Below are 13,294 nucleotides of genomic sequence, written 5' to 3'. Positions count from 1 at the left end.
CATCTTTGGGAGGGGAGGGGAGGGGGGATAGTAGAGAATAGGACAGACAGCAGAATACATCAGACACTAGAAAGGCAATATGTCAATCAATGGAAGGGTAACTGATGTGATTCAGCAATCTGTATACGGGGTAAAAGTGGGAGTTCATAACCCACTTGAATCAAACCGTGTAATATGATGTATTAAGAACTATGTAATATTTTGAAAGACCAATAATAAATAAAAAAAAATCATCTTTGGAGTGTGTTGCCTCCATTTTGCCTACTTTTCTTACTTTTCCTATGACCTAGTAATCCCTTCATTCCACACACCAAACTCTCTTTAAAGGTTCTTCCCCAACCCCCTTTGTTTTCAAGATGGACACCTCATTCTTCAACCTGCTTCACTTTGTGTGTGTGTGCGTGTGCGTGTGTGTGAGTGCGTGTGAAAAACATACCTCATGGAGCTGATAGATGGGCTAGACAAAAGCACATTTGATTTTCACGTGTTTGTATGTATGCATATTGTGTTTCTAGATTAAATTCTCAAGAGGAAGTGAGTTGTGCTGTTTTATAGCTCTCTGTCGGTGATTAATCTGGCTAATCGCAGAGATATATGTTGTGGGCGTTCTTTTTGATGAAACTGTCTTATATTTGCTGTCCCTTGGGTATTTAAGTGGCTAAATCTATGACTTGCAATCCAAGATATTTTAAGCTGAAATCTGCCCTCTAGTAGATAAATCTGAGTGAGGGTTCAGTTTATAGAGTTTGGGGAAAGAAAGAGCTTTTCTATTCATCAGTTCTTACAGTGATCAGAGAAACAGCTGTTGCCTACCAGCTTGGTTCCCTGAAGTACTGATAAAGCCATCACGGCAGCTGCTTCTTGCAACTTCCTTTGTGGGGCTTTTGAGTGTTCCAATGCAACCAAAGTCCTGCTACTTCCTATAAACATCAGGAAAAAGATGATATTGATATTCGAGGAGCGTATAGTACTTCACAAATCAATTTTATTAATTTAAACACAAAAATTAATGAAGAAAAATTCTGTACACAATTGTGGACACGACACACCTTTTTACAGTAAGGCCAAGATGAGTTTTGTCTTTTCAGTCTTCAGAGTACAAGAACATAAAATGAGAAGGTTAAAAAAAAAATAAATCAACCTCTGTTTGCTTCAAGCGAAAAGGGAAAAAAAAAAAGAGAAGCTAATTCAATTGTCACACGATTTGGAGAATTCACAAATGACTAATTCTAGCAGCAACACGAAACTTCAGATAAGGGTGGAATAACTCTTTAGCTACTCTGGGTCAAAGCTGGGGGGGGCAATATAATATTAAATAAAATGTATCCAAAGAATAATTTCATGGAAATGAAAAGCTTTAGATGCAAAAGAGTAGCTTGCCTGGACAAATTGATCACTTTGGGAGAGACTTTCCTATTGTGTGACCAGAGTGACACTCCCCCACCCCAAGATTTATGCTTGTCATGATATAAGTGGAGGCTCACATTAATTTTTTTGGTGATGGAGACCCCACTACATCCACTGTTGGCAATGAACTTTCCTCTGCATGGGGAGGAAAAGAGAGGGGATTTGAACTTGTGGAGTAATGCAAAGTTATGCTGATATCTAGCCACGTGGAAATGTCTTCCTGTACCTAAACAAGAAAATACAGACACAATAATAATTCTGAGCACATTAAAACTCTGTTAGTCTCCCATTCATGAACCATTTTTATTAATAAAATATATCTATCATCTATATTCTTTCCATGGGATGAAGCATTTGAATAATCACTTTTCCAAATAGTTACATATAATACATTAGTGTTGAAATGAAAAAGGTGATAAGAGGACTTTTCATGTTTCCAAAAGAAGAAGCTGCTGTGTTATTTTTATCAAGATCCTCCTAACAGTATTAACAAAATTTAGATAGAAGAACTGTTGGGGGAAAAGGATTTGGAAAACAAAATCCTTATTGACACTTGATATCCATGCTTTTGGTCTTGACAACATTATCAAAAAAAATCCATTATCTACATATTTATACCCAATACTCGGATAAGGCACTGCACATGAGTTTGTGCACCTGTTGCCTCAAGCTTCACTGAGAAGGCTTTACTGCCTTTCAATATCATTTCCCTAAACAATATGTAAAAGAATCATCCATTATTACAAATTTACACCAAAAATTCTTTCTGTACATGATTGTCTCAGTGATGTACATATTATATGTTTAAATTAGACATACTTTAAACTACTTTGCAATGTGCTAAAATTCAAAGTACTTGCCATGTCATGAGGCAAAGGCCTTTAATTGCTTATTTCTTACATTATTGTCTCTTCAATTACTTGATGTCAAAAAAGTCTGTCTGGGTGAATTGTATGGTATGTGATTTATACCTCAGTAAATTTTTTTTAATAAAAAGTCTGTTCATAAATAAGTAGAGATGTACAGATTACCCTGGGTAGAAGACACCAAAAAGTAAACCTTCTTTACAAGAAAATTCTTCCACTGGTATTCAGGAAACACATTTTCAGTCTTTGTTGTGCAATCAAGTTTGCTGTATTAGAGAAGCTGTTTATGTCACATTGAAAATGCTAAAAACTGAAGTGTTTGCAGGTCCTTTCTTCACAGGTTTGAACCGTGTAGTTAATGTGGCAAAGACACATTACGCTGTGCTAGAACATTCTCATGGCTTCTTTTCATTGGATTCACAGTACTAGAGTCAACAGCTGTTCTGAAGAAATAGACGTGGTCCTCCCTTAACCACGAGGGCAGAGGTCAAAATTGACAGCAGCTGCACATGGTATGTTGAAATCACTAAGTTCTGGAGTCCAGCGCTGACATGAAACTCGGGCCTGTTGGATTTGTCCCTGGTCACAGGGAGGTTGTGTGGTTTCAAAGTGCCATGCTGTCATTACAGGTACTCCAGTTCCAAGGCATGATGTAGGGCCATGAGGTCTGAGTGACTAGAGACCCTCCAGAAAGGCATGGCATGCTGCAGAAGGGATAGATACACAGTCAGGACAGACAATATGCCCAACTCCTTCTAAAAAATCCACTATTTATGCCCAGCCCCTTGTTTAAGTATTAGGAAAACTGTCGGCTATCATCTTCGCCATCATATCTATCTGTTCAAAAAAAAAAAAAAAAAATTCAAACCTAATCCTCCCCAAAGAGTCTGGGGATGAATTTTAAAATGCAATCTAGAGTCCATTTCTTTAAGAAGGTTCTGGATATTTTTAACTAGGTCTATACTGTGACTTGAATGCTAATTTTAAACTTTAATAAGACATTCACTATGAATGAAACTTTGCCAGGAACAGGTGCCTTTCAAAATATGTATGCAGTGGATTTTTGATGCTGAAAGCTTAAAAAGCTTGTTTTTTATGAGTCTAAGCCATTTTCCTTAGTTGGTAGTATTTTACATTTTTCCAAACTAATCTTTCTCATATATGAAGCAATCGTTCTTTATTTCCATCAGTTATTCTTTACATTGATCTTAAATGACTTTACAATGAGAAAAACTTAATGGACGTCTAAGGTTGGTTTTGTGTGTATTTGTGTTATTACTATCAAGGTAGGGATGTTTGTGAAACATCTGAATAAACCAGAGACAAGAAAAACAGGAGAAAGTAAGGTCACTGCAATCCATAAGTGGTGAAAAATGTGATAATGAACTTTTATAGTTCAAAAGGAGTGTAAATAAGTACTTTTGCATCAGTAAAATATTTTTCTTAAAAGAAAATTATCACCTTTGGGGGACAAAACTCTGCTTAGTTCATAAAATGATAAACTACTTATTATAGAAGGTAATAATTATAGGATAATATGGAGGCCAAAGTATAATTTGCAATTATAGTTCTGAAGAATTTGGGAAATTTTCAGACTAAGAAGAATCTGACATGGAGGCAAATAGAAATGAGGTTTTGTTTTTCTAATCTGTAACAATGGGAGCTACTATTTTGATATCAATCACAAGCTGCTATATTACTGGGCTGCAAACTATTAAAAGCACATTTATTAACAATGTATTTGCCTCAAATTATCTAAAATCTTATACTACATTGCAATATCAAATGTAGGCCTTTTATACTTGATATTACTTGCAAGTATCTATATATTTTTGTTAGCCATTTCTAGACTATTTTATCATTTAAGGATAAGATCTCATTGTAGATTTCTAGAGGATGCTCTACTGGGGTCTTTAGATTGTAATATAAATCATTGTGCTTTCATTCATTTTAAAAAATTGTTTTTGATTTTGCATGCATACAGTCTAGGTATAAAAGACCTTAAGTTGCATCTTGCCATGACTCAGTATTTCACAGTCTGTAGATGAGTAACAGAAAGGTACTACTACGTAAATTCATCTGTATTCTAAGGAGAGTTGAAGGGGAGCAATCATCTGTGCTTAGGGAATGGGGGAAATACTTGAAAATAAGATGTGCTAGTTGAGCTGGGTCTGAAAGGATGATCATTCAGAAGAGTACTCTGAATGGGTCTGTGGGGTGGGGCACAGAAGATAAAGGAAAAGTTGTTAGCACTGGCTGGGTATGAAAGACTCATTTGGTGACATGACTGGCTGCAGGAGCCAGTTGGTTGAGAGTCTGGTAAGCCCTATGAAAGAGTTTCTTGGTAATGATAATTATTAAGTACTGGGTTTGTTATATCAGGAGGCACTGTGCCACATGCCTCAAATAGGTACTATTATCACCATTCTACTACTGAAAAAAAATGAGTAGAGGGTTTTAAATAATAACTGATATGGAATGAAGCCAAGATTCTTACCAGCTCTGAACTTAATCTGAATTTTACTGTAATGCCTCCTAACTGTTCCTGTGGCTTTTAAAAAAATTTGCATAGCTCGATTATCAGCACAATAGTACATATTAAAACACATACTCATAATCCAATCCCTACTCTGGTAAACAAGTGAATGCAATTCATAGATTTGGGATGTAAACGTTTGATCTCTTATAATACTGAAAGCTTTCTTTCTTTTTTATTATTGGAGAAAATTCATGCATGTAAAAAAATATATCACTATCTAAAGAAATACAGACCACTTTTTAATCCTACTACACAAATAGCCACATTTCTGTACATTTTTATGTAAGTTCCTATTCACATATTTGAAATTATGCATATATACAGTATGTACCATTCTGTATCCTGCTTATTTAGACTTAATCTCAACTTAATTTTAGATATATCGTTTTCAACTGTAAACATATTCTTTCATATCAAACTATCTAATTTTATATCCTTATGTTAATTGTGATTTTCCTATTTCCTTTAATATATTTGCCAGCAATCCATTACCCTTCCCCAAAGTTATTTCTCATTTCTATAGATCTAATGTGCTGTTATTTTGGGAAGTCAAAAAGGATGCTGAAAGTTCTTCAGACAGACATCCAGAAACCTCTAGGATAACTAGCTTTACAAATTTATATAAAAATATTTGGGAGAGGTGGAATTTTTTTTCCAAAATAGGTTTGGATTCTTTTGCAAGCATTGGTTCCCACAAATGAGTTCCCTACATCTACAATCATGACCACTACACATTTGGAAGCTGCTGGTGCACTCAGAAACCTGCAGCGACAAATGCAATAAGTGGCAGAGAAATAGAAAAGGGAACTGAAAAAAAACCTCCAGCTAATTCTTTGGTACATGGTTAAGTCATAAATTGGCCATTTCATGTCACAGCAAAAAACTGGTCCAATGACTGTCACTCATCTTCATAGGTGTGTTGATGCCAGCCTAGAGCACATTTAAATTGTTTTACCTTTAAGCCCTATTCTACAACACTATATAGAAAGGTGAGATTCTTCCTAAGAAGCCCTGAGTGAAAGTGATGAGCTATTCCTTTAGCAGATGATAGACAGCCCATCAACCTATCACAGTGCAGTGGTGATGAGACTACTTCCTTGGAACAAAAGTGCCCAAGGTTTTACGATGACAGCAGGCAGATTCTGGGGACAGCTGCATTTAGGACACAAACTCCAGACTCAGCACTATTTCATCTCTTGAAGGGTAAAGAGGTCTGCAATGATCAGCTTCATTCTCACAAAAAAAATAGTGGACTTCTCTAAGAGATGTTAACTTACTATCAAGTAGGTGCATAAAAGAAAACAGTCTATGGAAGAAGGCTGGTGACAAAAACTCCTATCCATAAATAATTAGAACTAATATTGCATAATAGTATTTTCCCTAAATAAGCACACATTGATGCAAAGATTGCATGCATTTCTAAGAGCTTCCCTATCTATAAAATAAATGTTTAGTGGAAATGACTCAAGATGCTTGATTGCAAGTTTGATTTAATTATTAAGCTATAGTCCATTCCCTTTAGAGTACTGTAGCTGCAGGAGGAACGTAATAGTTAATAGACACAAGACACATGCCGCCGCAGGCAAGATATATCTGATGAGACAAATTCATTACAATTTTGTGAGGCTGTGTTGGATTTAAACTCAAATTCAGAGAGGAGAGCTTAGCTGAAAGCAGTAAGTTGGGCTTGTACTGAAGTGGAAGAATGGAGGAAGTTGGAAAGAGAGATGTACAGGGATGGGTCTCCCAGTTAGGAGGTGTGTGTTGTGACAAGGCCAACAAGTAGGATGCACAGAGCATTTTCTGTGATTAGTCTGGATGACTTATTATATGGATTAATAAGATTTTTCAAGGAAATGAAAAATATATAAGGGGTTTAGATTTGTATCTGGTAAATAGAAGGAAATGGTGGCTAATAATTCCTCAATGTTGGGAGACACCAAGAAGGTATTTTAAACAATTTAGGGCAGCAGCCAGAGTCAGATGGATTTGGAAGTGTGACTGTCTGGGTCACAGAAAAATCAGGCAGAGTGACAGTAGAAATGGAGTGAGTGTGATGGATGGAAGGCATCATGAACAGAGAATTCATGTGACTTATGTGCTGCAAGTAGAGCACCCCAAAGCGAGTCTAAGTGGACAAACTGGTTTGGGACAGCTGAAATCATTTGGTGTATTAAGATATTCAGATGGTTATGACATGCAATAGCAAAATGGAAATACTCCATCTGGTAATTGGAGCCCTAGGTTCCAAAATAGAGCTACCCACAAATCTTAACAGAAATGACAGCAATAAGTGTGACGCATGCACAGTTAGTTTATCAAGAGTGAGCACACACTGAGAAGTGGGTACCAAGCCTAAAGGAGCACATGGTTCTGGGTCTTTACAGCCAAAATGTTTTCCAAAGGGAACATAATGACATCTTCCTCCTTTTTCCTCTTGACTATGGCTGTGAACTCTCCAAATTCCCTTACCCTGACCTTCCCACCTGATATTTTGCATTTCTCCCTTCTAGTTACATCTGACATCCATCACACATAAAGCCGGGCATGTGGGCACTCATAGATAAATGGATATTGCTGGATTAAACTAAAATTTTCCAAAATTTAAAAGCAGACTCTGATGTTCATATTGCACTTCTGGGAATTTATCCCACAGAGGAATTTGTCCAACAGATATACTTGAATAAACCACATAAACACCATTCACTGCAGAACTGTTTGTAATAGTAAACACAGGAACCCACCTAAAGTTCAGCCCCAGGGGACTGGTTAAATAATTGCACATCCACATAATGGAATACCAAGCAGTCACTTAAAGGGATTAGAGATGGAAAGCTCTATATACTGATAAGTGCCAGGACAGATTGCCAATGAAAAAAAGCAGGCACAGAAGAAAACAATATAATTATCATTTGTATTAAAAAAACCCTCTGCTTTCCTATGCATACATTATTTCTGGGTAGTTTGCATATGTACCTATGCTTCCCAAATTATAGAGACTTCAAGACATAGATTATTCTAACAACTCATGAATACTTATTATACTTTACATCTTTTTCCCCTCTAATCAGAAGTGAGCTCTTCAAGGATGAAGGAGAATCCAGTTCCAAGACCTGACATATAGTAAGTGTTCATCAAATGTTAACAAATCACTATACAGTAGTAAGATTCTTTGGATTCCATGTTTGTAATCTCTGTATCACTCTTAATGAAATCTGAAACCAGATAATTTAATTGCATTACTAATATTTTTATATAAGTGGCTTCTATTTTCCTCTTGAATATGTTCAGAATTAGGTATTGTCAATCAGGTTCTCAGTTCTATTCTGGATTTTACAAGTTTTGAATGTTTAATAGAGCATTTTTTGGGGGGCGGGTGGTAGAAGGGATTGAACTCAGGGGCACTCAACTAGTAAGCCACATCCCCAGCTCTATTTTGTAGTTTATTTAGAGGCAGGGTCTCACTGAGTTGCTTAGCCAACTTCAGCAAAAGCAAGGTGCTTTGAACTCATGATCCTCCTGTCTCAGCCTCCTGAGCTGCTAGGATTACAGGCCTGCGCTGCCTGGCTAAAGTGAACAACTTTTGATGAAGCCTATGTCATTGTGTAGAGTAATGTATATTTGTTTTTTCCTGTTATTCAGAAGAGACTAATTTGAAATAGCTTTATAAGGTTAGTTTAGTAAGGCCACTTTTACTCTACAAATGAATCATATGCATGAACAATTTTCACTCAAGTCATATTGTATTAGGGAAACAAAGAATTTATGGTGAAAAAGAAAGCCTGATTTTTTTTTCTTTGAGGAAAGTATTTCTATGATACAAATTACAGAGTTAGATTCAGTTACTCAGAAAAGTCCTTGGACTAAATTGGCAAAGAGGTCCAAGTGAAATCAGGATTTCAAGTGACCTTTAATGACATAGGCAACTGGAGAATTACTTACTGGCCTAAAAAACAATCTTACTTAGTCAGATGAAAGACATCTCTACAGGGAAAAGGAGAGAGAGTGATGTTGTGCATTTTTAACTGAGAGGTAAGCTAAATGGTTAAAACTGATTTTGAACAAATGCAAAATGTTTTGATTTTGCAAAACAATATAAAAATGTGCAAGACTTCAGTGGTTCACTATTTTATTTAGTAATTTAAACTGATCAGTACTACTCAATAACTGAAGTATCAGAATGAATAAAGTTTAAAAGCATAATTTCATATCTGCCTCACAAGAAGATACACAAACTTTAATTTATAAAAGCATAAAAATTATTTTCTGTAAACCAAATGCTTAAGATATATAAATGAGATTCACAATTTACTTCTAAATCTCATGAGACCAGAGAAAGGAAGTTCAAAACTTAGGACACTTTCTAGCTGTGTCTGTTGGCCAAATAAATTATCCTTTCTGTGCCTTCATTTCCTCCTCTGTGAAGTGGGTCTAAGGATTCCTTCCTAATAAAATTGCAAGGATTTAATGAGACAATGAATATGAGTGCTTAAAAGGAGAGACATGAAGATGTTAGTAATTGAAACAAGAACTGCTAACTCTTCTCTTTACGTAGCTTTTTACAGGGCAAGTTGAGGATATTCATTATCTATTTTAGATCTTTTTCTAAAAAGGCTAGACAAAACATTCTCCTTAAGACCTGTCATTCTGGGTAATAACTTGATATCTGAATCTTTTGAAAAATCTATGCTTTATATACACAGAGGCAGTCCCAAGGTACAAAGAGACTATTCTCATCAGATGGTTTGGAACTCATCACCTATAGTCAAACAGGAAATCAAAGTTAAAGGCCAGGATGACCCATTCATACTCAAAAAAATTCAAAGAGAATGTTCTTTGCAACTAGTGTGCCCCAGGTAAAGAAAGAATATCATATCCAAAGACAAATGGAAATAATTTTAACTGTTTTTCTAACAAAGAATTTGTTCTTACCAAAACCAAACCTAAGAAATATATTTTTTTAAGTTAGGGTCCAAAGGATTTTACCTGTATTCTTTGATTTTAGGTGATCACTTTCACACACTTTGGCAACTTTCTCCTGAAATTAAACTTTTGGTGAACACCAGAGGAAGAAGAACCAGGCAGAGTCACATGCTGGCCTAGGGCCACATTGGCATGAAATGCTGCTCTTCAACTCCACAGTTCTCAGAGGTGTAAATGTGTTCCATGCCTTCCTGGCCACCAGGAGGTCCAAGGGGGAATTCCAGAAAGACAACTTGAGCCTGCATTCCCACTAAACATTCTCTTTTAGATCTCCAGGATTAAATGTTGGGAATTCTAATTTATTTTGAGGAAGATGATCCACAGGTCTAATACGTATACCCAAGAACAATCAATGCTGCACACTGGTGGAGAAGAAAGGTCAGAACGAGTGCTTAAATGGCAAATGCCATTTCAGATCAAGCACTAACATACCAGAAGGTCTGTTATAACAGGCCATGTTCTAATGTGAGTCTCCTGGCACACTGCATCCATGGTGCGTATCAGTGAGGTCATTGACAGAATTAGTGTTAATACCTACACTTTAATTGGAATTCAGAGGCACCAACAAAGGTGCATGAAGTCATCTTCATAGACCATAAGAAGGATGGCCACATGTCATACTTGATGTTCAATGATGCATCTGTGACCTGGAACTTTATGTGCCACTTCTAGCATATACGAAAAAATATTGTATAAGAACTAGATTCTTTTATGGAATCTAATGAATGAGTGTGGGAGGGAGGGGAAAGTTATGTTATTGGCTAATCTTGTCATGCTCTTAAGAAATATTTAGAGCACAAGTGTACCAAGATTTATAAAAGCATTCAAAGACAGACTCAATAAAACAAGATCTCCACCTCTAAGCTCAGATTTAGTTCCTGAAAGAGGCACATCAGCCAACAGGAATGGTGGCTACATTTCTTACTGAATTTACATGTAGCAGGTTCTATTTTATTGTAGTTATAGATCTCAAATCTAATCTTCAAAAACAGGCCTCAGAGCTAGGTGCTTTCGCTAGACGAGGGGTCAAGAAACTTGTGCAAAGTCAGACTGGATAAGATGCGGAGCCATAAATCAAACCTAGGCTGGAGCAAGAATCCAAGCTGTTTACTACTCCAGTTCTGGTGAGTTAGACTATAATTACTTTTCATATACCCTCAGTGTCTAGGAACCTAAAGCATGAATTTTGAAAATTGAGTTAGACAATGACTGAAAGGCACTGGAGTAAAGATTCCAGAGAAAAAATGCTAGGCATGGTCTGAGGAGTATGTAAATCCTCAAATGCCTATGTTGACAGTATCTGGAGGTGGGTCCTATATGAGGGAATTAGATAAAGGTCAGGAGATAGGGCTGCCATGACAGCATTAATAGCTATACAAGAGGAACAGAGACCTGATCTTGCACACTTACTGTCTCAATGTGGGATGCCCTCTGCCATGTTATAATGTAGCAAGATGGACTGCTCAGCTTCTAGAACTCTGAGCCACATAAACCTGTTCTTGTATAAATTGGTCTCAAGTATTTTGTTACAGTAACAAAACAAACATCAGCAGATGAATATGACTGCAGTGTTCTGTGAAGGAGGAAGGCAGGTTGTAACCAGATTGTGAAGACCCTGGGTGTCAGGCTAAGGTATGTGGTCCTCCCCTTACAAAAGTGCATTGAAATTCAGAATGAAACAGCTTCTTCAGAGAGAATCTTGGAAGAGATTGAGGAGAACAAAAATGCAAGGGTAAGACAGCAAGTCTAAAGTGAGGTCCTTTACAAGTGTCCCAAGAGGCAGGCCCATCAGGTCCCGTAGAAAACCAAGTCTCTGGCCACCTGGTATGGAAGAGGCTTTCTGAAGTGATGATTGAAAGGTGCTCAGGTAATGAGATTTGAACCACTTGGCAACGTCTGTTCTGAGTACAGAAAGGGGCAGGTTGGCATGAGTAAGCGTGTGTGTTATCTCTGTTCTGCACGGTGGCTGTGCCACTGTGCCTACCTTTCTGCTCCCCAAGTCTACACTCCATGAAGACCAACCAGATCTTCACAATCTGGTTACAACCTTTGAACTTGTACACCTCACTATTCATGTTGAGTTCTCTAACCTTTTCTGGTGCTTATAGCTCTGTTTCAGATGAATAGAACTTGTTTCAATGATCCATTTATGAGAATTTTGAGGACTAAGGAAAAGTGAATAGCACAAGATGTACCCTCTACACTCACCTTTTTTGCTCCTTGTTCTTCTTCCACACCATCTCCTATAACAACATACACCACTTTTCTTCCAAACCTTTGAATTATCCTCTCAAAACAGCTTTCCTTTCCTAATGAACAAAAATAAATTACAGAAAATGTAAAGTTTGGATAACCCAGCCCGATTATGCTGGAACCTTTTATATAAAATGCTTTCTTTGTGCTTTTGATTCAACTCAACCCCATTTGTGCAAAATTTAGAGTGCTAGTATGTCATTTGGTATTATATGGAATAGCACAATAGATTTAAAATTACAAATTAATTAGCAATGTGGTATCCTGTCCCTTGAAAACTGACAACTTAAAATGCTCTTTTCCCAAGGACTTGTTTATTAAAAAGTAAAATCTAGTCAATCTCAGTTTAACAATTGAGAGAACAGTGTTGTTTTGCAGTAATACTTTTTTTTTTCCTTACAAGCTGAGACTAAACAAAGACATGAAATTCTGGCAATATATTATAGCTTGGTTTTTAAGAAGTTTCGTAAAATATCAAACTCTGAAAATACTTGTTCCAAATAGAGAATGTTAAGAGAAATGAAACTGGTTTGACTTGGTTTTGGCAATAGCAAGAACGAACAAACAAACATTGGAATTAGTTTATCCCTTCGTTTTCAGGTTGAATTAAAGCTCAATGAGTTTACTTGAAATAGTCTCATAAAACTCCTCCTGAAATCAGTGTCAGGTAATTGGGGTACCATAGTGAGCTCATGCCTACTGTACCCAGGCATCTCATGTTCAATAAAGCACTTTCCTAGAGGAAAGGAGAGATACAGGTAACAAAACACCTTTATCTCTGTTATCTTTCCCATGTCATGACTTAGTTTGGGCTTCCAGCGAGGCTACCCCACCAGCACAACCTAGCAGTTAATGCAGGCATTGTTTCTTCCAAGTCTCTGGCTGCCAATGGGGTCATTTTACTGGACAATGGGACAGTTTATAGTTTTCAAATGTGAATGGTTGAGAGGGACCTGCACCCCTTTCAAATAAGGATCAGATATACCAATGAACAAATTGCTTGTTTGCTTAAACAAATGTCTGCTTTATATTTGTATTTTGCACTAAAATCTCTCATTTGCATCTGACAGAATGAAATAGAGCCAGCCTTATTCAAAGGATACAATTTTAATGCTGCTTTAGTTGTCTACTAAACTGTGAAACATTAAGTCACTAAGGAACAAATACAAAACATAGTTTTCATTGCAAAAATGTATAACCAAATATGTGTCATAAAAACTACTTTTTCCCTCCTTGAGGGAAAATA

The 13,294-nt window shown here is 36.7% G+C and overlaps 1 protein-coding gene across 11 annotated transcripts in view; it reads right to left on the bottom strand.

Annotated features, from left to right (window-relative positions):
• Positions 1-1,160: 1,160 nt before the first annotated feature.
• Eya1 (EYA transcriptional coactivator and phosphatase 1) overlaps positions 1,161-13,294 on the bottom strand; it is a 151,109-nt gene continuing 138,975 nt past the window's right edge. For all 11 annotated transcript variants that reach the window (XM_026397289.2, XM_026397298.2, XM_026397292.2 and 8 more), the window contains 2 exons: positions 12,004-12,104; positions 1,161-2,977 (listed from right to left, as the gene is read on the bottom strand). In XM_026397289.2, the coding sequence (XP_026253074.2) occupies positions 2,897-2,977; positions 12,004-12,104 (182 nt within the window). In that variant the 3' untranslated portion in view covers positions 1,161-2,896. The remainder of the gene's footprint in view (positions 2,978-12,003; positions 12,105-13,294) is intronic.

Source organism: Urocitellus parryii, chromosome 7 (genome assembly GCF_045843805.1).
Source record: "Urocitellus parryii isolate mUroPar1 chromosome 7, mUroPar1.hap1, whole genome shotgun sequence".
Classification (NCBI taxonomy): Eukaryota; Metazoa; Chordata; class Mammalia; order Rodentia; family Sciuridae; genus Urocitellus; species Urocitellus parryii.
The sequence above is the reverse complement of the archived record's forward strand: the minus strand, read 5'-3'. Positions and strand labels throughout refer to the sequence as shown.